We start from the raw sequence: 24,421 nt of genomic DNA on the forward strand, positions 1-24,421 counted from the left end.
GATGTTTCCTAATAATTAGATCTTCTGTAGCGCCTCTGGTCAGTGTCCTGACTTTATAGGAGCTTCTCTGCTCATTTGCATGAGTAAAGCGACTCTCGGCGGAATTATAACGCTGTAATTGAAGTTAATAGATGTTGCAATGGGCTTGTTCACACGTTCGGTGTACTTGTGATATCCAGGCGCCAGCGAGTCTGAGCACCTCGTGTGTTCACCTCAAGTACCTGAGAAGAGTCATCAATGCACTGATACAATCAATTGACGGAGAGCAACATCATCCACTCAAGACAAGCCATCATCCATCGGCCATCGGCAGATAATGTGCAGATGAAAGCGAGCGGCGGCTTTGGGCGGATTAACTCTTGATCCCCATTATGCGCGAGTCTTTCCAATCTGTGTCAATTCAGCACGCTTGTTTATTACATTAGATGCATCTTCGCATGGTTTGAGCAGCAAGCTGATGTCTACAGGAGTCTCCCCTTTGTCTCCTGTCATTGAAGGCTACATGAAAGCGTTTGTTGTCTGATGGCAAACATTGAAATGCGTCTCTGGCGCCTCACAAACACGCTGATTTATAAATCTGCCTGTGGATGGTTGCATGTATTTTAAGAATATAGATGGAGAAATACTAAACGAATGTGATGAGTAGAAGATAAAAATGAGATATTAGATCAAATGAAATTTAAAACCAATGAGATAAATTGCATCCACATGTTCAGTTTTATTAAAAACACATAGTCTTACAGTATAAGTTCCACACAACCTGTTACTTCTTAAAGGGAAAAATACAACTACTGATGAATTCAGACACTGTACAAAATACTCACCTGAAGAATCTAGAATTCAACATAAACAAACACATAAATAAATAAATACACGTTGATTTAACAAATCCAGAAACAAAATACTCATCTAAAGAACCTACAATGTAACATCAAGATCTAAATACATTTATTTATTTACTTACTGATGATTTGATGAATACAGAAACCAAAATAGTCATCTGAAGAACCTAATGCAACAATAAATAAACAAACAAACAAATGGATAGATAGATAGATTTTATTATATGTATTCTATTGTATGTATTATATAATGTTGTGTTACGTACATACATACATATTTATTCATTTATTTATTGATGATTTTATGAATCCAGAAACCAAAATACTCATCCGAAGAAACTATAATGCAACATCAAGATACATCAAGATTTTTTGCGTTTTTACTTTAATGACGGCATGTACAGTAGATTAAATCATCTCTCTATGAAACATACATGATTGATTTTGCAAAACGATTATGAGTTATTAAATTCCTTTGGCCTTCTGTAACTAGTTTTAGTTAGTCTTAATGTTATCATGGGGTTGATATTAGAGGGTGATTAATACTCTGTCACATCACCACTGTATGAAACACACACACACACACACACACACGCACACACACACACACATGTTCGTTTTTGTGAAAAGTGGGGACATCCCATAGGCGTAATGGTTTTTATACTGTACTTACTGTATGTGCTATTGCCCTACACCAACCCTACACCTAAACCTACCCCTTACAGGAGACTGTGCATGTCAACTTTTTTGAAAAAAACCTCATTCTGAGTGATTTATAAGCGTTTTGAAAAGTGGGGTCATGGGTCAATGTCCTGAGATGTCACCTTCACCTTGTAATACCTGTCATACCTTTGTTATTATACACATCTATGTCCTGACTTTTCACAAAAACGCGCACACGCACCCCACCACTGTATAAAACACACACACACACACACACACACACACACGCACCCCACCACTGTATGAAACACACACACACACACACACACACACACCCCACCACTGTATGAAACACACACACACACACACACACACACACACACACACACACACCCCACCACTGTATGAAACAACACACACACACACACACACACACACACACACACACACACCCCACCACTGTATGGAACAACACACACACACACACACACACACACACACACACCCCACCACTGTATGAAACACACACACACACACACACACACACACACACACACCCCACCACTGTATGAAACAACACACGCACACACACACACACACACACACACACACACACACACCCCACCACTGTATGAAACACACACACACACACACACACACAACCCAGACTTGCTGGAGCCAGTCTATTGGGATTATGGGGAGAGTGTAAACTCATCAATGGGCGACTTAATTGGGACTAATTGTTGACCATGATCTGCTCGTTAGGTCTCGTTTGAAGTGCGCGGAGTTGCGCGCATATGAAAGCGCAGTGTGAGACCGTGGCGCAGCGGCTCCCGCGGATCAATGCTCTGCCGGGTTTGTTTAGGGTTTCTTTGGCGCCTACATTTGATTTAAATACATCTCTCACTCGTATTATTTTAGGTCTATATGCCAACCTCCTTCTCCATGTGTGCACAAATGGCATTGTAAATGCTTAATGAAAAATAACCATTTTAAAAAAAGAAGTATGCATATTGTTCTTTGGGTATAAAAAAGTGTTGATGTTGCATTATATTTTTATGTGTGGGACAGCTCTAACTCACATATTTAACTAGCTTCAGGATGTAAATTCTATTTGGTTATAATGTGAGTCTGTATTTATGCTATGCTTTATAAACTATGTTTTTATACGCTTTTCATGCATAGAAATGACACCGTGTATAGTCATTAATAACAACAGGAATCTATTGCTTTTCACTCGATTTCAAACCTGAACTGGGTGTAAAAATATAGTTGGGGGGTGGGGGAACTTAAATGAAGAAGATTTTTCCTTTACATTGTGGGTCTAAACAAAACGAAATCAATATATTACGCAATGAAATAAGCAAATAAATAAAATATAGGCCTATTTATTTACAGACGATTTAATAAATCCAGAAACCTAAAATGCAGCATAAATGAATAAATAAAAATATTTATATATTTGTATGTTGATGTTGCATTATATGAACTAAATATATAAACAAATAAATAAATCTGTCTTTGCTGACCCGAGATCAATAATATACAAATACATAATTGTCCGATCACAAATGGGCCGAAATGTCATTTTATTGATGGCATTTGGTTGCAGATGATCAATAATTTACTTTAACTTATATAAAGTATGTGAAATGATCCACGAGAACACTGAATTCCTGAATGAAGTCTAAATAGAGTCACTCAGTTGAGTGCACGTCACAGTATCTGTTAACTTCAAAGGAAACTGATTAAGATTAAATGCATTTGAACAACAAATATTTCAGATCGATTCACTTCTGAAACCAATCTTATCAAATGTTAACTTTAAGCCTGTAAAGTTCAACTTAAACACGGACAAATCACCAGTGAAGCAAACTTAGGCATAAAACATACTTTATTTCTGATAATAAATAAACTCTTCTTTTTAATTAAACACTTTTTTACAAATTTTTTTACAAAAAAGCATAACTGTACAGATATTGCACACAGAATGTGATTTAAGTGTTTTAAAGGAACGAGTCTCTGGATGTGTCAGTCTTCAGTAGTAATGCTGCCTCGGCATCATGAGCTGGTGAGGCGGAACCAGCGGCATCATCTGCTGTATCAGCGCGCCGTGAGGCGGAAACGGAAGTCGCTGTCTGTCGTAGCAGTGGTACTGAACCGGAAGCACGTGCGGAAGAACCATCTGAGGCAGCAGATAGTCAGCGCGCATCTCCTGGACTTCCCGCTTCAGCTTCATCCTGCGGTTCTGGAACCAAGTTCTGACCTGAAGAACAAAAAGATACATTTAAAATTCGTTCTATTTTTCAAAACGTTACATTTGTTCTGACCTAAAGAACAAAAAGATACATTTAAACTGCGCTCTATTTTTCAAAACGTTACTTTTCGAATCATTTCAAATGCGATTATTGGAGTATGTTTTACAAAAGAATAAATAAATAGAATAAAATAAATAAATACTATTTCATTCAAGTGTTATTTGCCAATTTCTTGACATTTGTGAAATGTACTAGTCTTTTCGGTGTATAACAGGAGGCTTTTTATTCTCATTAATGTATTTCGAGAAAATAATTCGCTAAATGTAAATAAAGTCCTCGAGTTAGCCTAGAGTTTAATGCGCGCGTCTCACCTGAGTTTCTGACAGATTGAGTTTCAAAGCAGTTTTCACTCTCTCTCCCGCGTCCAAGTATTTGTGCCTGTTGAAGATCTTCTCCAGTTTGTCGATCTGCTCCGGCGTGAATTTGGTTCTGATTCTTCGCGTCGCCGCGTCTTTCTCAGTCTCGTTTCCATCTTCGATGGATGCGCATTCAGACGCGGCCGCTTCGCTCTCATAACCAGACGAATAGCCGCTGTTTTCTGAGACTGAACATGAAATATAACATTAAAACACGCTCTATTTCCATGCACATGAATAAAAACCCAAAATGCATTGAAGCGCGTAGCTATACTTACAGCTTGGAGATGAGCAGCTTCTTTGCGTAACCTCCTTCTCTTTAACGGTCTCTGGTTTCTGTTCAGCTTTGTTAACCTTTGGTTTTGGCTGCAAATAAACCTTGTCATATGATGTTGGAGGTCTCGGTTGAACCACACACGGTACGTGTGGCCTGTGCGTCTTTGTCTCCGGCTCCAGAACGTCTTGAGGCGGCGAATCGTGAAAGCTTTGGGCGAGCCAGTCCACAGAAAACTTCTTCACCATGCTTGCTGTCTGTGTGTCTGAGGAAGTGAATCTATCCGAGTACAATCCAAGACTGTTTGCCAGGCCTCCAGAAGCGGCCTGAATATATATAGCCCCGTGCCGCATCACATTAACATATGCATGGAGGAGTTAACGCCTGATCGATTCTCAATCATTAGGCCTAATGGGTCGTTATTGAAGTCTTTACATATCCTGTGATTGTGTGAAAGCCTGGCGCCAGCTTGTCTGTGAGAACCTCTGGCTCATCCAGCTGTCTGCATCCTCTTCAAACACCGATGGAGTGTCAGAACAACTGGATCCGAATGGCGCATTTATGGCGAAAACTGCAGCGTTAATATTGGTAATTTAAAGCTTAAAGATAAGAAACTTAAAAGCAACAACCTTAAACGATTAGTAAAACTTTTTAAATATTTTACACCAATTGTCAACATAATTCTGATAATAAATCATGCGAAATATGTGTTGATTGCTTATATCACGGCTTCCACAAAAATATTGGGCAGCACAACAGTTTTCAACATTGATAATAATCATAAATATTTCTTGAGCAGCAAATCAGCATATTAGAATGATTTCTGAAGGAACACATGACACTTAAGACTAGAGTAATGATGCTGAAAATCTTACAATATATATTAACATAGAAAACACTTATTTGAAATTGTAATAATACTTCACAACATTAATGTTTACAACAAACTTTAGTAAAACTTTTGAAATGTTTTAATTTTACCAATTTTTACCATATCCCGCTAATCCTTGTATTTGACTTATTTTACCTTCAGATTTTTGTATTCACATTTTAATTTATTCTTAAAAATATAAATATTTCATTAAACAAATTATAATGATGTAAATTATATGATAAAACAAAGTTACTTTTAAAAAGTCAAATGGTCAGGACCCTATACAAACGAAGACTATGGCCAGTATTTTTTTCTACAACACACTACAACATATCTGCTCCCAAATTTGACTAACTTTGCTTATATATCAGCCTCTTTTTTTATTTTGTTTTTCAGGCTTATTCTGAAATGAAATGATCAATCCAGCGACCAGGAAATAATTTTAAAAAAAAAAAGTTGTTGTCGCTTCCTCATGATGTTCTTTTTTTTTTTTTTTGAACAAGTCTGTTTTTCTGTACTGTAGTGTAGTGTCTCCAAACACACACTAAGGTGATTTGACTGTAGTTCAAATGGTGGTGTATTAACACATGCTGCTGCCTGTGGAGTCTCTGGCGCCGCTGTCCATCACAGCAGCGTTTGGCGCGGTCGGCAAACATCACGATCAAAGGGATTACAGTAGCAACACAATTAGCTTTGATTGACCAGCAGTTCAAATGCAAATTCACACCCGGACAAGCTTAAGCCTGATCCACTGACAACACAATACTAGAGACAGTGAAAACATCTCACTGCACCAACCTAAAGTTGTTTACTTGCATTTATTGGTTTTATATAAAATTTAAATTCTGCATATGCACAAATGTGCATGTAGGGTTATGCATATTTAATATTGCTCATGCTATAACGTTGTAAAGCTTAATTTAACCAAACCAATACAACTGAATCTGGAGATCAATACTATTTAAATAGCTAGTCTTCACTTTAAAAAAAAAATGCATAACATATTTTGGCAATTTTTTAATAAATAAAAATATTACATGCCAAAAGGTTTTGGAGGGAAATATAACGACTCAGTTCAAAAGTCTTCATGTAATTGAATGTTTATTTGAGGTTTCATGATGAAACAAAGACCGTGATTCAATAATATTGCTGATAAATCCGAAATAATGACATGTCAGGCGGCTTTGGCACAGAGGTCTGCAGTTAATCAGGGATTTGCTGTTATCAGACTGTATTTGAATGTCTGTGGATGAGAGACAGAGCCTTGGAAAGGATCGTTTAGCTGGACAATGATGATAACGGCATGTTGACTGTTTCCTTTATCAGTGATCTATAGTGCAGGAGCTCGAGCTCTTTGAGTCGCAATTAAAGCCTTTATCAGGAGCGCTTTGATCCGCCGCGGAACAATGAGGAGGATCCGACGCGCTTCCTCGCCTCCGCGTGAAACTCCGAAACGAGCTCAAACGCGCATTATTTCATTCGCATGCGATATGATATGATGGCATCCAAGAACAGCGAGCAGCGTGTGGATCTTAATGCAAATTAATCGTATTTAATTGACAGTCATCAGATCAGCGAACACATTGATGATTTTAAAGAACACTTTTTAAGCGAAAATCACCGTGCTGCTGTGTTACTGAAAAAAATATGAGTGCGATACTGTTTTTTGTTGTATAAAAAAAGTTAATATCCAGTTACTGGCATGTCAGAAGCACAGATATTTTGTTTACTGTTTAATGATGCATACATTTTTTTTTTTTTTTTCAGTTCTGTGAACGTCCAGTAACACTACAGGGCAAACGTTTGGAATAATATGTATTGTTTTTGAAAAAGTCTCTTCTGTTCACCAAGGCTCCACTTGTTTGATAAAAATACAGTAAAAACAGTAAAATTGTGAAATATATTTTTACGATTTAAAACAGCTGTTTTCTATGTGAATATCTGTTAAAATGTAGCCTAATTTATTCCTGTGATCAAAGCTGAATTTCCAGCATCATTACTCCAGTCTTCAGTGTCACGTGATCCTTCAGAAATCATTCTAATATGCTGATTTGCTGCTCAAGAAACATTTCTGATTATTATCAATGTTGAAAACAGTTGTGCTGCCCAATATTTTTTTGTGGAAACCTTGATACATTATCATTCAAAAGTTTGGGGCAAGTAAGATTTAAATAAAAAATATTCATACTTTTATTCAACAGGGACACATTAAATTGATCAAAAATGAGAGTAAAGACATTTATAATTGAACAAAAAAATTCTAGTTCAAATAAATGCTCTTCTTTTGAACTTTCTATATATGTGAATCCTGAAGAAATACAGAAATATATTACATTTGAACAGATATTCACATAGAAAACAGCTATTTTAAACTGTAATAATAAAAAAGTTGTTGTCGCTTCCTCATGATGTTCTTTTTTTTTTTTTTCAGTTCTGTGAACGTCCAGTAACACTACAGGGCAAAGTTTGGAATAATATGTATTGTTTTTGAAAAGTCTCTTCTGTTCACCAAGGCTCCACTTGTTTGATAAAAATACAGTAAAAACAGTAAAATTGTGAAATATATTTTTACGATTTAAAACAGCTGTTTTCTATGTGAATATCTGTTAAAATGTAGCCTAATTTATTCCTGTGATCAAAGCTGAATTTCCAGCATCATTACTCCAGTCTTCAGTGTCACGTGATCCTTCAGAAATCATTCTAATATGCTGATTTGCTGCTCAAGAAACATTTCTGATTATTATCAATGTTGAAAACAGTTGTGCTGCCCAATATTTTTTTGTGGAAACCTTGATACATTATCATTCAAAAGTTTGGGGCAAGTAAGATTTAAATAAAAAAAAATATTCATACTTTTATTCAACAGGGACACATTAAATTGATCAAAAATGAGAGTAAAGACATTTATAATTGAACAAAAAAATTCTAGTTCAAATAAATGCTCTTCTTTTGAACTTTCTATATATGTGAATCCTGAAGAAATACAGAAATATATTACATTTGAACAGATATTCACATAGAAAACAGCTATTTTAAACTGTAATAATATTTTTATAAAAAAATTTTTTACTGTATTTTTGATCAAATAAATGCAGCTTTGGTGAGCAGAAGAGACTCATCAAAACATAAAAAAAAAAAAAATCCTAATTATTCCAAACTTCTGACCGTGTGTAGTAACTGAACAATACCCAGATGACTGCTTCCTCTGAGATCTGATGGAGGCTTTACAATAACAGAAGCTGAGGAGCCATCAGATTCAAAGGCTGAAACATAAAATGTCATCAAATGATGGTTGTTAGTCCATCACAGGTCGAAGGTGAAGATGGTAGATGTCTGGATATTGTATTCTGCATACCTGAAAAACACTGCATCAAAATTAGAAGTTTTCATTCAATACGATGCAATTTATTAGCTCTCAACCTGATTAATGGGCTTTTAACACCTATGCAATTTTGTACGTTCATAATCCTGCGGTGTAAAACATGTAAATTAATCGGTTCTATTCAAGTCTGAAGTATTATTTATATACTGCAACCTGAATTTCTTTCTTGTGTTGAACACAAAAGAAGATATCTTGAAGAATGTTGGGTAAACAAACACTTTCTGGTCCCCACTGACTTTCATAGTATTTTCCATAATATGGAAATCAATGACGGCCAGCAGCTGTTTGGTAACCAACATTCTTCAAAATATCTTCTTTGTGTTCAACACAAGAAACAAACTCACAGGTTTGGAACAACTTGTTTTTGGGTGAACTATCCCTTTAAATTAAGAAGAACATTGATGACAATACATCTGAGAACATTTTCAGTTTCTACAGTGTGACCAGTGAGTTTAATTTAATTCTAATGCAAAAGATGCGTAGCTGAACTTTAAAACAGTGAAATAAAAGTGTCCCAATTTAAAGTTCACCACAAAATGGAGAAATGCAAATGCAACGAGTTAAATATTGAAATGTATGCAAAAGTATGTCACAATTTTTTAAGATTCGGTGTAGAAATATACTGCATTTACTCTATTATTAAAAGTATATTTTCTCTATTCTCTGGAAGAGTTAATAATGCATTATTTCAAGCTTTTCGATCTCAAACAGTTGACTCTTATCTAAAATGCATTAATATAATTAATTATTAATAAATCTATAAATATCCATACTGCATTATTTGGTTGTGTAGCTGTCAAAAACTGAAACACATATACCTTAACACTTATATCTAAAAAATCTTTGTTCTTTGAAGAAAATCATCCATCAAACCGAAACTGGATAAGGCTGCTTGAAGAAGCACGCGACACTGAAGTTAAAGATGAGAAAACACCTCCACATCTTAAAATGAGGAAAATCACCAATTAAAACTCCCACGTCTTGTGCTTTCACAGTATTTACAGGAAAATGATTACATTTTCTGGCACAGACTCCCAATTCCTCATCAGAGAGCGACTGTGAACATCTTCATCTCTCCTCAGCGCTCAGATGGAAGGAGTCTCTGAAGAAGTTACGTACGGTGGCCGAGAGAGCTCAACGCGCTGCAAATGAAAAACACATGCAAATAGAACAAAACACCTGCAAATTAAGAAAACATCTTCTTCTGTTTGACAGCACATGTGCTAAGAGCACACACAACACAACCAAAAACAGAAACACGCTGCAAATAGGCACAGACCTTGGCTGCGTTTCCCAAAAGCATCGTAATCTTAAGTACAGTACATCGTAGACCCATTGAAACCAATGGAGCTACGATCAACTTAGGTTTACGATGCTTTTGGGAAACACAGCACACATCAGAAATGTTTAAGGGAACCTCAAAAGGTGACGAACCTAGCTGGGATGTGCTTATCAATGTCTACTCTAAAAGGTGAGATTTATTGTAAGATTTTTTTTTGCTTTTATTTTTTATTTTTTATTTGGTTATTATTAGCCTAAATAAGCTGATGAAATACTACACAATTACTGTAACTGTGAAATGTAAGCTGGATACTATTACAACTAAAAAAAAAAAACCATGGTTTTATTATTAAAATAAATAAATAAATAGCATATATATATATATATATATATATATATATATATATCATCTTTAATTTGTGAATGCTGGCAAATGACCATGGCATAAACAGATAATCAACAGCTAGCTGTGCATTAAATGATTTGAATGCACTTCGCGGAGGCAACCAACATCTGCTGCGCGTCAGGTGCTTCTTCACCTCCACGTCGTGCATTCAAATCATTTAATGCACAGCTAGCTGTTGATTATCGCTTACTTATATATATTTTATTATTATATAAAAATAAATACAAATAAAAAATTGTTACTATAGTTAAACCAGGGTAAATTAACCACACTAAACTAACCATGGTATTTGTACAACTGTGGTTATACAAATGGTAATCAATACATGTTACTACTTTTACTATAATAAAACCATGGTTAATTATCGTAAACATTGTTGGGGACCCCTTTGTGGTCTGTGCTACTTGCAGCATGTTTTTTTGTTTGTGTATTTGTATTTGCGTTTCTGTTTTTGCTGTATGTTTGTATTTGTATGTGTTGTGAGTATTTGCAGTATGTTTCTGTTTTTGCTGTATGTTTGTAGTTGTTTGTGTTGTGAGTATTTGCAGTATGTTTCTGTTTTTGCTGTATGTTTGTGTTGTATTTGCAGTATGTTTCTGTTTTTGCTGTATGTTTGTGTTGAGTATTTGCAGTATGTTTCTGTTTTTGCTGTATGTTTGTTTTGTGCGTGTTGCAGTATGTTTCTGTTTTGTTGTGTTTGTAGTTGTTTGTGTTGTAGTATTTGCAGTATGTTTCTGTTTTTGCTGTATGTTTGTTGTGAGTATTTGCAGTATGTTTCTGTTTTTGCTGTATGTTTGTGTTGTAGTATTTGCAGTATGTTTCTGTTTTTGCTGTTTGTTTGTGTTGTGCGTATTTGCAGTATGTTTCTGTTTTTGTTGTGTTTGTAGTTGTTTGTGTTGTGAGTATTTGCAGTATGTTTCTGTTTTTGCTGTATGTTTGTGTTGTGAGTATTTGCAGTATGTTTCTGTTTTTGCTGTATGTTTGTGTTGTGAGTATTTGCAGTATGTTTCTGTTTTTGCTGTGTTTGTAGTTGTTTGTGTTGTGAGTATTTGCAGTATGTTTCTGTTTTTGCTGTATGTTTGTGTTGTGAGTATTTGCAGTATGTTTCTGTTTTTGCTGTATGTTTGTGTTGTAGTATTTGCAGTATGTTCTGTTTTTGCTGTATGTTTGTGTTGTGTATTTGCAGTATGTTTCTGTTTTTGCTGTATGTTTGTGTTGAGTATTTGCAGTATGTTTCTGTTTTTGCTGTTTGTAGTTGTTTGTGTTGTGAGCATTTGCAGTATGTTTCTGTTTTTGCTGTATGTTTGTGTTGAGTATTTGCAGTATGTTTCTGTTTTTGCTGTATGTTTGTTGTGAGTATTTGCAGTATGTTTCTGTTTTTGCTGTATGTTTGTGTTGTGAGCATTTGCAGTATGTTTCTGTTTTTGCTGTATGTTTGTGTTGAGTATTTGCAGTAAGTTTCTGTTTTTGCTGTATGTTTGTAGTTGTTTGTGTTGTGAGCATTTGCAGTATGTTTCTGTTTTGCAGCGTGTTTGTATTTGTATGTGTTGTGAGTATTTGCAGTATGTTTCTGTTTTTGCTGTATGTTTGTGTTGAGTATTTGCAGTATGTTTCTGTTTTGCTGTATGTTTGTTGTGAGTATTTGCAGTATGTTTCTGTTTTGCTGTATGTTTGTGTTGTGAGCATTTGCAGTATGTTTCTGTTTTGCTGTATGTTTGTGTTGAGTATTTGCAGTAAGTTTCTGTTTTGCTGTATGTTTGTAGTTGTTTGTGTTGTGAGCATTTGCAGTATGTTTCTGTTTTGCAGCGTGTTTGTATTTGTATGTGTTGTGAGTATTTGCAGTATGTTTCTGTTTTGCTGTATGTTTGTGTTGAGTATTTGCAGTATGTTTCTGTTTTTGCTGTATGTTTGTTTTGTGCGTATTTGCAGTATGTTTCTGTTTTTGTTGTGTTTGTAGTTGTTTGTGTTGTGAGTATTTGCAGTATGTTTCTGTTTTTGCTGTATGTTTGTTGTGAGTATTTGCAGTATGTTTCTGTTTTTGCTGTATGTTTGTGTTGTGAGTATTTGCAGTATGTTTCTGTTTTGCTGTATGTTTGTGTTGTGTATTTGCAGTATGTTTCTGTTTTTGCTGTATGTTTGTAGTTGTTTGTGTTGTAGTATTTGCAGTATGTTTCTGTTTTTGCTGTATGTTTGTGTTGTATTTGCAGTATGTTTCTGTTTTGCTGTATGTTTGTGTTGTGAGTATTTGCAGTATGTTTCTGTTTTTGCTGTATGTTTGTGTTGTGAGTATTTGCAGTATGTTTCTGTTTTTGCAGCCTGTTTGTATTTGTATGTGTTGTGAGTATTTGCAGTATGTTTCTGTTTTTGCAGCGTGTTTGTATTTGTTTGTGTTATGAGTATTTGCAGTATGTTTCTGTTTTTGCTGTATGTTTGTAGTTGTTTGTCGAGCTTTCCTGTAGCTCAAATAGTAGAGCATGGCGCTAGCAACGCCAAGATCATGGGTTCGATTCCCAGGGAAAGCAAGAGCTGATAAAATGTAAAAACTGTAACTTGAATGCAATGTAAGTCGCTTTGGATAAAAGCGTCTGCTAAATGCATAAATGTTTGTGTTACGAGTATTTGCAGTATGTTTCTGTTTTTGCTGTATGTTTGTGTTGTGAGTATTTGCAGTATGTTTCTGTTTTTGCTGTATCTTTGTAGTTGTTTGTGTTGTGAGTATTTGCAGTAAGTTTCTGTTTTTGCTGTATGTTTGTGTTGTGAGTATTTGCAGTATGTTTCTGTTTTTGCTGTATGTTTGTGTTGTGAGTATTTGCAGTATGTTTCTGTTTTTGCTGTATGTTTGTAGTTGTTTGTGTTGTGAGTATTTGCAGTATGTTTCTGTTTTTGCAGCGTGTTTGTATTTGTTTGTGTTATGAATATGGCCCAGTGTGGGCCAGCCCGTTCGGGCCCAGAGCAACTTTTGTACCATTGGGCCCATGCAGGTTTTGTGTAGGCAGCCCTGTATTGCAACTAGGAGAATACTGAGAGAACACACCTGAGCATGCTAATCAATGTCTTTAGGATCATTGGAAAATCACAGGTGGGTGACTTTGATCAAAGTAGGAGCTAAACTCTGCAGGAAAGTGGATCTCACAAGCTAGATTTGAGGATCCCTGATATAGGCCTATTTGCTTTTCAGAGGCTGATTGAAAATGCTCCTTTCAGCCAAGTCCTCCTGATTCTGAATTTGAAAGTGAGATAAAGGTGTGTTGAATTCAAGAGACAGAGCAGCAGACGAAAGGAGCGCTACCACCGTCTGTTGAACTCGGGGGAAGAGTGAGCTTTGCCAATGAATACTTTAGCACACCAAAACATATTTTCAGCAGAGGTCAAAGTAATAATTTGGTATTTTAAATTTTTATGTTAATTTGTATTATATTTATATTTGTATAGATAATTTGTGTTAAATTAGCAGTATTAACCTGAATTGAATGTTTTCTATTTTGTATTTAATAAATCCATTGATTATAAATTCCTTTGAGTAGGCTACTGTACATTTTTGACAATACAGACATTAGTTATGTGGTGACTGCATCCATTTCAGATGTATAATAACTGTTTTCCCAAAGACTTAAGTTATAGTAGCTGAAAAGCATTTATAGTGAAACAGATTTATTGTTGTAGATTAATAATGCGGGACCTGTGTGGGCCTAGTGAGGGCTTCCTGGGGGCTAAGTGAGGGCTGTCCGTACAGGGCCAGCTCTAAGGGGCCAACGTTTTGCCATTGAGCAAAGTCTCAGTGTCCCTGTGCTGGCAGTCCGCTGGGGGCCCAGGCTAGCCCTAAGTGGGCCTGTAAAGGGCCAGCGCAGGCTTGTTTGCAGGGTGTTTTCATAATTTGCAGGTGTTTTTTTTCTATTTGCATGTGTTTTCTCTTGGTGAGCTCTCTTGGTCACCATAGTTCTGGCTCGTTGCACATCTGTGCCGGTCACTGGAAAGACGCTTTGACGCGGCGCAGCGTGTCGTGGATCCGGCGAGCTGCGGGCATCTGGCTGAAGTTGATGTGGTTGTCGGAGGCGAGGAGCGGGATGTCACATCTGCCGTAGCGAGTGATTCGCCCACGCAGGTACGACTGCAGCTCAAGGTCGGGAGCGTAGGAATAGAGACGCTCCTGAAACGCGTGGACCTGACTGACCACACGTGCAATGTTCCTGAGAGGAGACAAGAAACAAGACACTCGAAGCGTGAGTTTGGCTTTAGATTCCAATAATGAAAGAACAGCATTTGTACATTCTGCAGAAAATGTGAGTGCTGTTTGTAGGGCTACACAATTAATCAAAATAATCGCCTCTGTATCCAAGTTTGGGTCGCTTGTAATGAGAATCACTCATAAACCGGCTCTTTAACATTTTAAAATGAATAAATTAAGACACCCATAAATATTAGTGCAATTTTTGTTTTATTTATTTTTTTTATTTAGTGCAATTTTTTGTTGTTGCAATTTTACACCTGTAATGCGAAATAAAAATAATTCATACATAAAATTATTAAAATTATATATTTTTAAATATCTGTTTTATTTAGTTTTTATTTAGAATTTTTAGATTTTTATTTAGTAACAATAATAATAATAATAATAATAATAATATATATATATATATATATATATATATATATATATATATATATATTATTAAGCCATATTGATATGTAATCACAAAATATTGGCCAAATTGTGCAAACCTGAACTTTTATAAAATATTATAAAATAGAAAACGTTATAGAAAAAACGCAGTTAATTTTTTCATTTTGGACAGTATGAGTTCTAGTACTAGTGCACTTAGCAATGTCACTAAAACACCATTTAGGTTTCTGAGCATAAAGCCACAACCAATACTAGTAGCTGCACTGAATCATAAAACTATCATAAATGCAACATCTATGAATCATGAACTCAATTCACAAATATATAACAATAGTTTAATTCCAGAAATCCAGATTGAATCATAAACATGCATAGCATCTAAATGTGTGTGTGATTGACCCGATTCTGTGTGCTGTGAGTTACAGATGTACAACAACCAGCTGCATGTTCACCTCCAAAACCTGCCTACAAAAACAGCCCTGCGGCTCCTGGCACAGACCCCAACCATCTCCAATCACACACCATCTGCTCCACAAACTCATCACACACACACACACACACACACACACCAGCTGCGTCATTACCGCCACACCTGACTGTCCGTGACCTCTGACCTCCGCAGATGTCTGTCCTGCAGCGTGCGTGAGCGCGAGCACAAGTTGGGTAGATACTATAGTAATGTAAAGGCTTTAAGGAATGGCTCACCTGAAAATGAAGCTATCCAAGATCAGGATGAGTTTGTTTCTTCATCAGGTTTGTAGAAATGTGTCTCTGCATCAGTGTCTCAGCAATGGATGCTCTGCAGTGAATGGGTGCCGTCAGAATGAGAGTCCAAACAGCTGATAAAAACACCACAATAATCCACACCACTCCAGTCCATCAGTTAACATCTGGAGAAGACAAAAGCTGAAACAAATCCAGCATTAACACGTTTTTAACTCAAATACGAGTCCATAATCCATAATAACGCTTCCTCCAGTGAAAAAGTGTTCTGGTGTGAATCAGGAGAAGAAATCTGCACAGATCAAGCAGCGTTTACAAGCCAAAACAGCTCTAAACAAATATGTGGCTGATTTTGATGTGAGAGACAACAGGAGATGCACTTTTTCACTGGAGGAGAGTTATTATGGATTATGGACTTGTAATATAGATAAAAACATCTTGATGGATTTGTTTCAGCTTTTGTCTTCTCCAGATGTTAACTGATGGACTGGAGTGGTGTGGATTGTTGTGATGTTTTTATCAGCTGTTTGAACTCTCGTTCTGACGGCACCCATTCACTGCAGAGCATCCATTGCTGAGACACTGATGCAATGCTACATTTCTCCAAATCTGATGAAGAAACAAACTCATCTACATCTTGGATGATCTGAGGGTGAGCACATTTAAATTTTTTGGATAAATTATTCCTTTAAAGATGTTGCATCGAGTTCCTGTTTCTCAGTTTGGATAGACGCGTCTGTTAATGCATGAATGTAAATGTAAGTGCATTCATGAGACCTCAGTTTGGGCCACTTGTACGCTCCGCTGGTCATGGTAAACGCTCCGATCTCCAGCTGCTGGATGTGTAAGGCCAGGATCTGAGCGTCTGGGAGAGTCGGCCGCCGTCTGCCCTTCTCTCCCTCCATCAGACACAGACTATCACTCTTCAGAAACACCTGAAACAAGACCATGTTTTTAGTTTCTGTTTTAAAATTCAGTAAGTTATTTAATATTTTGTAGGACAGTCAAAAATGTTTGGGTGATGTAACTGTCTGGAGATTATGTAAGAAAAAAAGAAAAGAAAAAAAAAATAGATGAGAGGCAGTTTTGTTATTATTAATATATGATGATGATAATAAAAGCAACAATTAAGAGTTAGCTTGAAATAATTCAAATGAAATAAAGTAATTAAAACGAATAGCAGTGAAGCAGTTTTGATTTTATTAATATTATAAATGGTATAGATATATAATAATAATCATAATAACACTCTTATTATTATTATTATTATGTTTGAAGCAATTAAGCAATTACTTTAAATGTTAAAAAAAAAAAAAAAAATAGCTTTGAAGCGATTTTAATATTTAATAGTATTTATTATGATTATGATTATTATTACATTATAATAAAAGAAACAATAATTTTGAATAATTCAAAGTAATTAAAATAGCTGTGAAGCAGTTTTGAAATTATTAACATTATTAATGCTATAAATATTATATAATACAATAACATAAATATAATAATATACTATACTATTTTATCATCATCATCATCATCATCATTATTATTAATATAACTACATTAGAAACACTTAAGACTTAGTTAAAAAATAAAATAAAACAAATGATTAAAATAATTAAAACAGTTTTTTATGATTTTATAAAATTATTAATGTTATAAATATTATTTTTGCACATAATATACCTGTACATACAATTGTCAATTTGTATATTGTTATTCACTATTTACTTGTTCTATTTTTATTTTTAATTTTTTCATTTTTATTATCTGTGTTTTTGTCCTGTCGCTGTCATTCTGTTGCACTGTGGAAGCTTCTGTCACCAAAACAAAGTCCTCGTATTTGTAATAAAGCTCATTCTGATTCTGATTCTGATTATAGAATGCAATAATACTAATATAATATAACATAATATACTGTTTTAATACTATTACTATTCATATAACATAAGAAACTATTATTAATTCGTTTAAAAGTACTACTGTTAGGCAGTTTTGTTTTTAGTATTATAGATCAAATATAACATATTACGGATAATATATAATAATACATTTTAAATTATATTTTATTATTATTAATATAACAAACAATTAGGAATTAGCTTTAAAGAATTAAAGCAAATTAAAATAAAGCATATCTGTGAAGCAGTTTTGTTTTTAGTATTGTTAATGTTGCATATAATATATAATATCTATTTAATTATTAATATTTTTTTTTAATAATTATTAATATAATAACATAATTAAGAATTAGTTTAAAATAATACATTCATAACGTTTTGTCTTCCAAATCAAAGTCAGGTAGGTATAACCCACATGCAGGGAGTTATTTTATGGCAAGAAAACATGAAATGGACCCCTGCGTGTTTTGTCATATTTTTCTCTTTGTCTGACCTGCACAGCCCTGAGCTCCTCCAGAACCTCGCACACCTTCAGAGAGAGCTGCTTCCACGCCTGCGTTCAACACAAACCCGACAAGACAAGAGAAACACCGGCAAACTAATTAAAACCCCAATAAGCATGGCCTCTGAGAAACACTCATCATGCAATTTCATTTCACGCTAAATATGACGAACATTGCTTTGTTTCTGCACAAAATGCTGAATGTCGATTCTAACCCTTTGATGCTTTTAAACAGAGTTAGTGTTTAATCAGTTTAACGGACATGTAATTAACATTTCAGCTGCTGGAGCCGCCAGATAAGATACAGCAAAAATAAGAAATACAGTGGAGCTTATGAGGTTATGACTCTCTCAGCGCAGAATCATTTATCACTTACAGAGAATTCAGAGAAAGGCATTACGTGCCGTTTTGCCGTTTCGTTTCTTACCGGTAATTGCCTCACAATCACATTCTCCAGGCCTGACAAAATCTGCATGGCTGTGGCGAAATTTCTCGTCTCGTAGCAGAACTTGCCAACGGCGAGAAAACGAGCGAGTAGAGCCGTCTGGGCCTAAAAATAAAACACAAACACAGTCAGATATTCAAACACACCTCACACTAGGACAAGCAGAAATATATACAGTGTGCGTTTATGTTCATATCAGAGAATTAAAGACAGAAATGTTCTTAATTGGCATGAAATGCAAAAAACACTTAATGGTCCTACAAATATGCATGATATAATTTCTTAGTTTTTCCCCAGGCATGTTCTTGCAAGGTTTTTGTTCACATTATGGGAGCCAAGTAGGTTGTTGTGGTTTTAATACATTTTATTTTAGTTATTATTTTAGTATAATTAATATATTATTACTATTATACATTTTGTTGATATGTAATTATTTTTTAATATTTTAATTTTAATTTTACTTTATGTTTTAGTAATTTTTACATATATATATATATATATATATATGACATACAATTATGCTATATTAATTATATATGAATATATAATTATTTAATTAAAACTAATTATTTAAGTAAAGTTAAAACACTGTGAAGCAGTTTTATTATTAATATCATTAATGTTATAGATAGATTACTATGATACGATAATTTATTATTATCATTATTATATAAAAATTAAGAATTTAAAACAATTAAAATAAATTATTAAAATAAATAGCTATGAAGTTTAATTATTAATGTTACAAAATGACAATAATAACAACAATTAATTCATTATTAAAGTAATTAAAACAGCTGTGATGCAGTTTTGTTACTATTAATATTATTAATGTTACAGATATGATCTAATTCACAATGATTCTGCTGTGAACATTCATAACGCAGTTTCACTGATAACATTTATAAGATGCGTAAATACTCAATAAACTCTGAGGAATGACCTTGGCCGAGTCACAGATGACGAGTTCAGCAGAAACCCAGTTAGCGACACAGTCTGCGTGTGTGAGGAGCCTCTGCAGCGGCCCCTGGGGCCCCGACACGTCGCTGACCAACAGACTGCTGCCCTCTAGAGGCGAGGAGGCCGGAGACACACACCTGACCAACACACAGCAACATTTACACAAGACAACGAGCAGACATACTGGACATATTTGTGAAGCTGAAATAGAAATATACATACATGCACTTCAAGATTTTAGGTGAAAATTATTTTTTTGCTCCTTCTTATTTTTGCACATTTGTTAATGTTACTGCTGCTCTTATTATCAAGTAGCTGCATCTCAATTTGCACATTTGATAATGTTACGGCTGCTGCTATTACTATCATATGGTTGCATTCAATTTGCAAATCACTGTATTTTGCACATAAGTCAATATTGTACACTTGCACGTACATAGTCTATACTTCTATATCTACATAGTTTATATTTCTACTTCTGCGGCATTGTTTTATTTATTTTTTATTATGTTTGAGTGTGTATATGTGTGTGTGCGCATTTGTATTTTATTTTTTACACTTGTCATGGCATTCTCTGTGGACAGCAAAGAAAGAATTTCATTGTACAGGGAAACCCGTTTTCCTCACTGTGCACATAAAAAACCCTGCTTTGAATCTTGAATCTTATGCATGTAAAATATGCTGTGTGGTCACTGTTCAGCAGGTTTTTCACAATTTAAACCACCCTTTGCTTTTCTCAGGTGATTTTTTAAATCGGTGAGGTTTTTTTAGACTAGAGTTAGAAAATCTGTTTGGGACAGCGGAAACTCACCTGGAAATGTTTCCAGAGTTTTCTGTCACACCGTGAGCTCTTGAGTTCAGAAAGTGAACCGGATGACAGTCCTGAAATATTTCCTGCATAAATAACAGAAGATGAGACATGAACATACATGATATAGTGATTCTGTCCTCATAAAGAATCAAGACCAGCATGAAAATAAGATGATCATGTGTCTCCACCTAGAGTTGCATCAGGAAATGACAGCTTGAGAACAGAGCAGACAAGATAGGAAAAACAGTGATAATAATGTCAAAATAAAATAAAATAAGAAAAGATGATATTGAAAATTGGAAATTAAGGACATGTATTTTGAGTTAAAAGTTTGGAATAATTAAGTTTTTTTATGTTTTTGAAAGAAGTCTCTTCTGCTCACCAAGGCTTTATTTATTTGATCACATATACATTAAAATTGTGAAATATTATTGCAATTTAAAATAGCAGTTTTCTATGTGAATATCTGTTAAACTGTAATTTATTTCTGTGATCAGCTGAATTTCCAGCATCATTACTCCAGTCTTCAGTGTCACATGATCTTCAGAAATCATTCTAATATGCTGATTTGCTGCTCAACAAACATTCTGATTATTATCAATGTTGAAAACAGTTGTGCTGCACTATATTTTTGTGGAATTTGTGAAACTTTTTTTTTCAGGATTCACAGATGAATAGAAAGTTCAAAAGAACAGCATTTATTTGAAATAGAAATATTTTGGAACATTAGAAATGTCTTTAATGTCACTTTTGATCAATTTAATGCATCTTTACAGAACAAAAGCATAGTGAGTGACCATTTCCACAAAAATATTGTGTAGCACAACTGTTTTCAACATTGATAATAATCAGAAATGTTTCTTGAGCAGAAAATCAGCATATTAGAATGATTTCTGAAGATCATGTGACACTGAAGACTGGAGTAATGATGCTGAAAATACAGCTTTGATCACAGAAATAAATTACATTTTAATACATATTCACATAGAAAACAGCTATTTTAAATTGTAATAATATTTCACAATTTTTACTGGATTTTTGAGCAAATAAATGAACAGAAGAGACTTCTTTGAACATTAAAAAATCATAATCATTCCGACCCTCTGACCGGTAGTGTGTGTGCTGTATGGGGGTGTTTTGATCACCTGCTCCAGTAAGGTGAGCTGCTGTGCGATGTGCAGCGGTGTGTGTTCGCTCTGACTGAAGGGACGTCTCTCCTCTGATCTCAGTGGACTCATCAGAGAGGCGTAGCACGGCCGAGGAAGAGCCGCAGCGATGGAGAAGACGTTCTCTTTACTCTGGAGCGTCTGAGGCTCCACCACACTCGACACACGCCACTGGAAACCCTGCAAGAGCAGCCAGACGATTGACTTCTGCTGAAATGCTTGAAATCAATGTTTTAAATGAATATAAAATTTGTTTGATTTTTTTTTTTTTAAGGCAAGACACTACATGCAAAACCAGTGTTTATTCATGCACTGATCAATTTGGAGATTTTTTTAGATGTTTTGCTACTATAACATGTATTTTTTTCAGACTGGTGGAAAGAAAACATCCAATATACAAAGTTAAGTGTTTATTACGCTGTAGATTTCACCTTCAATACATATCTCTAAAGGCCGCACGTTTTCAGTAACACTTACATTCAACAAACTTTACAGTTTTATTACTTTCTATATTCTGAAGCTTTTTACTGAGGGGTTTGTTCATATATAATTTGCTTAATTTATATTTCACATTTCAGTCCTAAAAACATGGAGTATTTTTTACTGTCTATTGACAGTGTTTTCTAATTTGGAGTAACAAAAAGAGAAATCCAAAATCCTGTCTGTAAAAATCTTTAACTCTGTATATGTCAACAAAATCAAATGAGAATTTTGAACCAACTTTATACAATTATTCAGATTTATTTTCTGGAAATAAAATACAAATTAGTGCATATTTAATTAGATAATGCTTAAATGCATTAATTTTTAATAATGTTTAATAAACAAAATAAAATAATAAATAAAATAAAACAAAACAATTAATATAAAATAAATGAATAAAATAGTGCATTTTTAATTAGATAATGCATTTTTAACAATTATTAATAAAATAAAATAATAAATTAATAAAAATAAAATAAAATAAACTTTCATCACAAGAACATACCAAGAGCAGGTTACAAAGTATCATTTTCATCAACGGTACACTGTTTCTAATCACTACAACCCATCTTAATTAGGTATCTAGTGTCCATCAATTTTTATTCATAAGCATACTGTCATTCTTTCCAGATCTGTCCACTGGTTGGTTGTGTTTCCAATGGACTGTTATCATTGTCTTCTAAATGCAAATGTAACATTTCAGAAAACCGGTAATAAAAAAACAACAACAACATTTCAATTGGTAATGTAAGTATTGTGATTCCTATTAACATGTTTACACTATTCACCTGTGGTGTTTTGCCTTAAACGCAAGAGCATTTTGAGCTCTGACTTCCACAGACCTTTGGAGCAGCATCTTGGATGGATGAGTTCACAGAGAGCTTCTCCTCGTGGTCTGGGCCGCTGATGGAGGCGTCAAACGCACACAACGCGCCACAGACGCGTCTCCTCCGGGGTGAGGCCTGGAGCGCCGCCAGCAAACTCTCTCCTCGACTGTCCACAGGTGCCACCTGAAGACACGGCGGAAGTTTCACACACATTCAAGCAGAGCTGGGTAGTAACTGATTACATGTAATCTGGATTATGTAATCAGATTGCAAATATCAAGTACTGGTAATTTGAGTATATGTGACCCTGGAGCACAAAAGCAGTCATAAGCAGCACAGGTATATTTGTAGCAATAGCCAACAATACATTGCATGGGTCAAAATTATACATTTTATTTTATTAGGATATTAAAGATGCAGTCCGTAAGTTTTGCCTCTTTGTCGCCATCTCTGTTTGAAAACCTGGAATTGCAACTTTTTGCAGAATTATCTTGCTTGCGTGGGTTGTGAGTTGGCACCGCTGCAGTGCGGATGAATCTAATGTTTTGAAGAGTATGTGTATCAGTCAGTCGCCGCACCGGTGTGGATGTTTACTGAACTCAGGAATCACAGATTCTCGCCTATGTCTTGGAATATATGACCCAAATAAGACTTTTTACCGTACATCGTCATCTGAACACGTAAGTAACAAGTCTGCCACGTTTGTTCTGACCAACTGAGGAAAAAAGCCATAAATCGTGCTACCAATGGTGATTTAATTTAAAGATCGGTTAGCTCATATCACATCTAACCGTGCAAATTATTATTATTGTTATAATTTTTTTCTCAAATTATTAGTGTTAACAACATCAGCATTGCGTGACTATGAGTATAGTGAGTATTAGTGTGTAGATTTCAATTTCTGTAAAGTCTAATATCTAATTGTCATACCATTCAAATTTCATATTAAGAAATTCTTTTAACCTAAAAAGCAAATTATGCTCCCCTCGAACTGGTTTTCTTTAAAATACAAATCATGTGTAATCCCAGGCTATCTGTAATCAAAAGCACATTTAAAACTGGAATATAATTTAATTTCATTCACGTGTTTCATAAACACATAATCCTTTCTGGATCACAATCCGCCATCAAAATGATACATTTAATTATTCTAGCTGCTGTGAGAAAAGGCTCTAATCACCTCCAGGATCCTCACATGAGATAGCCTACTAGCCGGGACAACTTCTTTATGTTTACAGATGTGACGTAATGACGCAGCGCCATGCTCGAATTTCCCGTGAATTCCTACCAGTACCACATTATTATAAGCTAACCGTTGTGAATCTGGCTAAAGTAAGGCGATAGTTTTGAACACTGGCTGGTTACATACTTGCTCAAATATTGATTTCGGATCATTTTTAAACAAAAAAAGTTACGGACTGCAGCTTTAAGTAAAGATCATGTTTCATGAAGATATTTTCCTTCTGTAAATATATCAAAACTTAATTTTTGATTAGTAATATGCATAGCTAAGAACTTCATTTGGACAAATTTAAAGGCAATTTTCTCAAAATGTTGATATTTTTGCATCCTCAGATTCCAGATTT

The 24,421-nt window shown here is 34.8% G+C and overlaps 2 protein-coding genes across 3 annotated transcripts in view; both read right to left on the minus strand.

Moving 5' to 3' along the window:
- Nucleotides 1-3,531: 3,531 nt before the first annotated feature.
- On the minus strand, nucleotides 3,532-4,988 carry vox (ventral homeobox). The gene is made up of 3 exons (XM_058796544.1): nucleotides 4,458-4,988; nucleotides 4,135-4,367; nucleotides 3,532-3,771 (listed from the first exon to the last, which is right to left on the minus strand). The coding sequence occupies exons 1-3, from the start codon at nucleotides 4,804-4,806 to the stop codon at nucleotides 3,544-3,546; spliced, it is 810 nt and encodes a 269-aa protein (XP_058652527.1). The 5' UTR covers nucleotides 4,807-4,988; the 3' UTR covers nucleotides 3,532-3,543.
- A 9,042-nt stretch (nucleotides 4,989-14,030) lies between these two features.
- Nucleotides 14,031-24,421, minus strand: part of LOC131552689 (kinase non-catalytic C-lobe domain-containing protein 1) — a 57,011-nt gene continuing 46,620 nt past the window's right edge. For both annotated transcript variants that reach the window (XM_058796621.1, XM_058796620.1), the window contains 8 exons: nucleotides 22,851-23,018; nucleotides 21,505-21,705; nucleotides 20,360-20,442; nucleotides 19,532-19,685; nucleotides 18,571-18,693; nucleotides 18,135-18,194; nucleotides 16,518-16,675; nucleotides 14,031-14,583 (listed from right to left, as the gene is read on the minus strand). In XM_058796621.1, the coding sequence (XP_058652604.1) occupies nucleotides 14,361-14,583; nucleotides 16,518-16,675; nucleotides 18,135-18,194; nucleotides 18,571-18,693; nucleotides 19,532-19,685; nucleotides 20,360-20,442; nucleotides 21,505-21,705; nucleotides 22,851-23,018 (1,170 nt within the window). In that variant the 3' untranslated portion in view covers nucleotides 14,031-14,360. The remainder of the gene's footprint in view (nucleotides 14,584-16,517; nucleotides 16,676-18,134; nucleotides 18,195-18,570; nucleotides 18,694-19,531; nucleotides 19,686-20,359; nucleotides 20,443-21,504; nucleotides 21,706-22,850; nucleotides 23,019-24,421) is intronic.

Source organism: Onychostoma macrolepis, chromosome 13, assembly GCF_012432095.1.
Source record: "Onychostoma macrolepis isolate SWU-2019 chromosome 13, ASM1243209v1, whole genome shotgun sequence".
In the NCBI taxonomy this organism is placed as follows: domain Eukaryota; kingdom Metazoa; phylum Chordata; class Actinopteri; order Cypriniformes; family Cyprinidae; genus Onychostoma; species Onychostoma macrolepis.

Bases quoted from the DNA above. Each gene is read 5' to 3' on its own strand.
- vox (XM_058796544.1), bottom strand. From the start codon at position 4,806: ATGCGGCACGGGGCTATATATATTCAGGCCGCTTCTGGAGGCCTGGCA. The intron at 4,368-4,457 runs GTAAGTATAGCT...TTTCATGTTCAG, and splicing joins AAGCTGCTCATCTCCAAGCT to TCTCAGAAAACAGCGGCTAT. The intron at 3,772-4,134 runs GTGAGACGCGCG...TTTGTTCTTCAG, and splicing joins TCAATCTGTCAGAAACTCAG to GTCAGAACTTGGTTCCAGAA.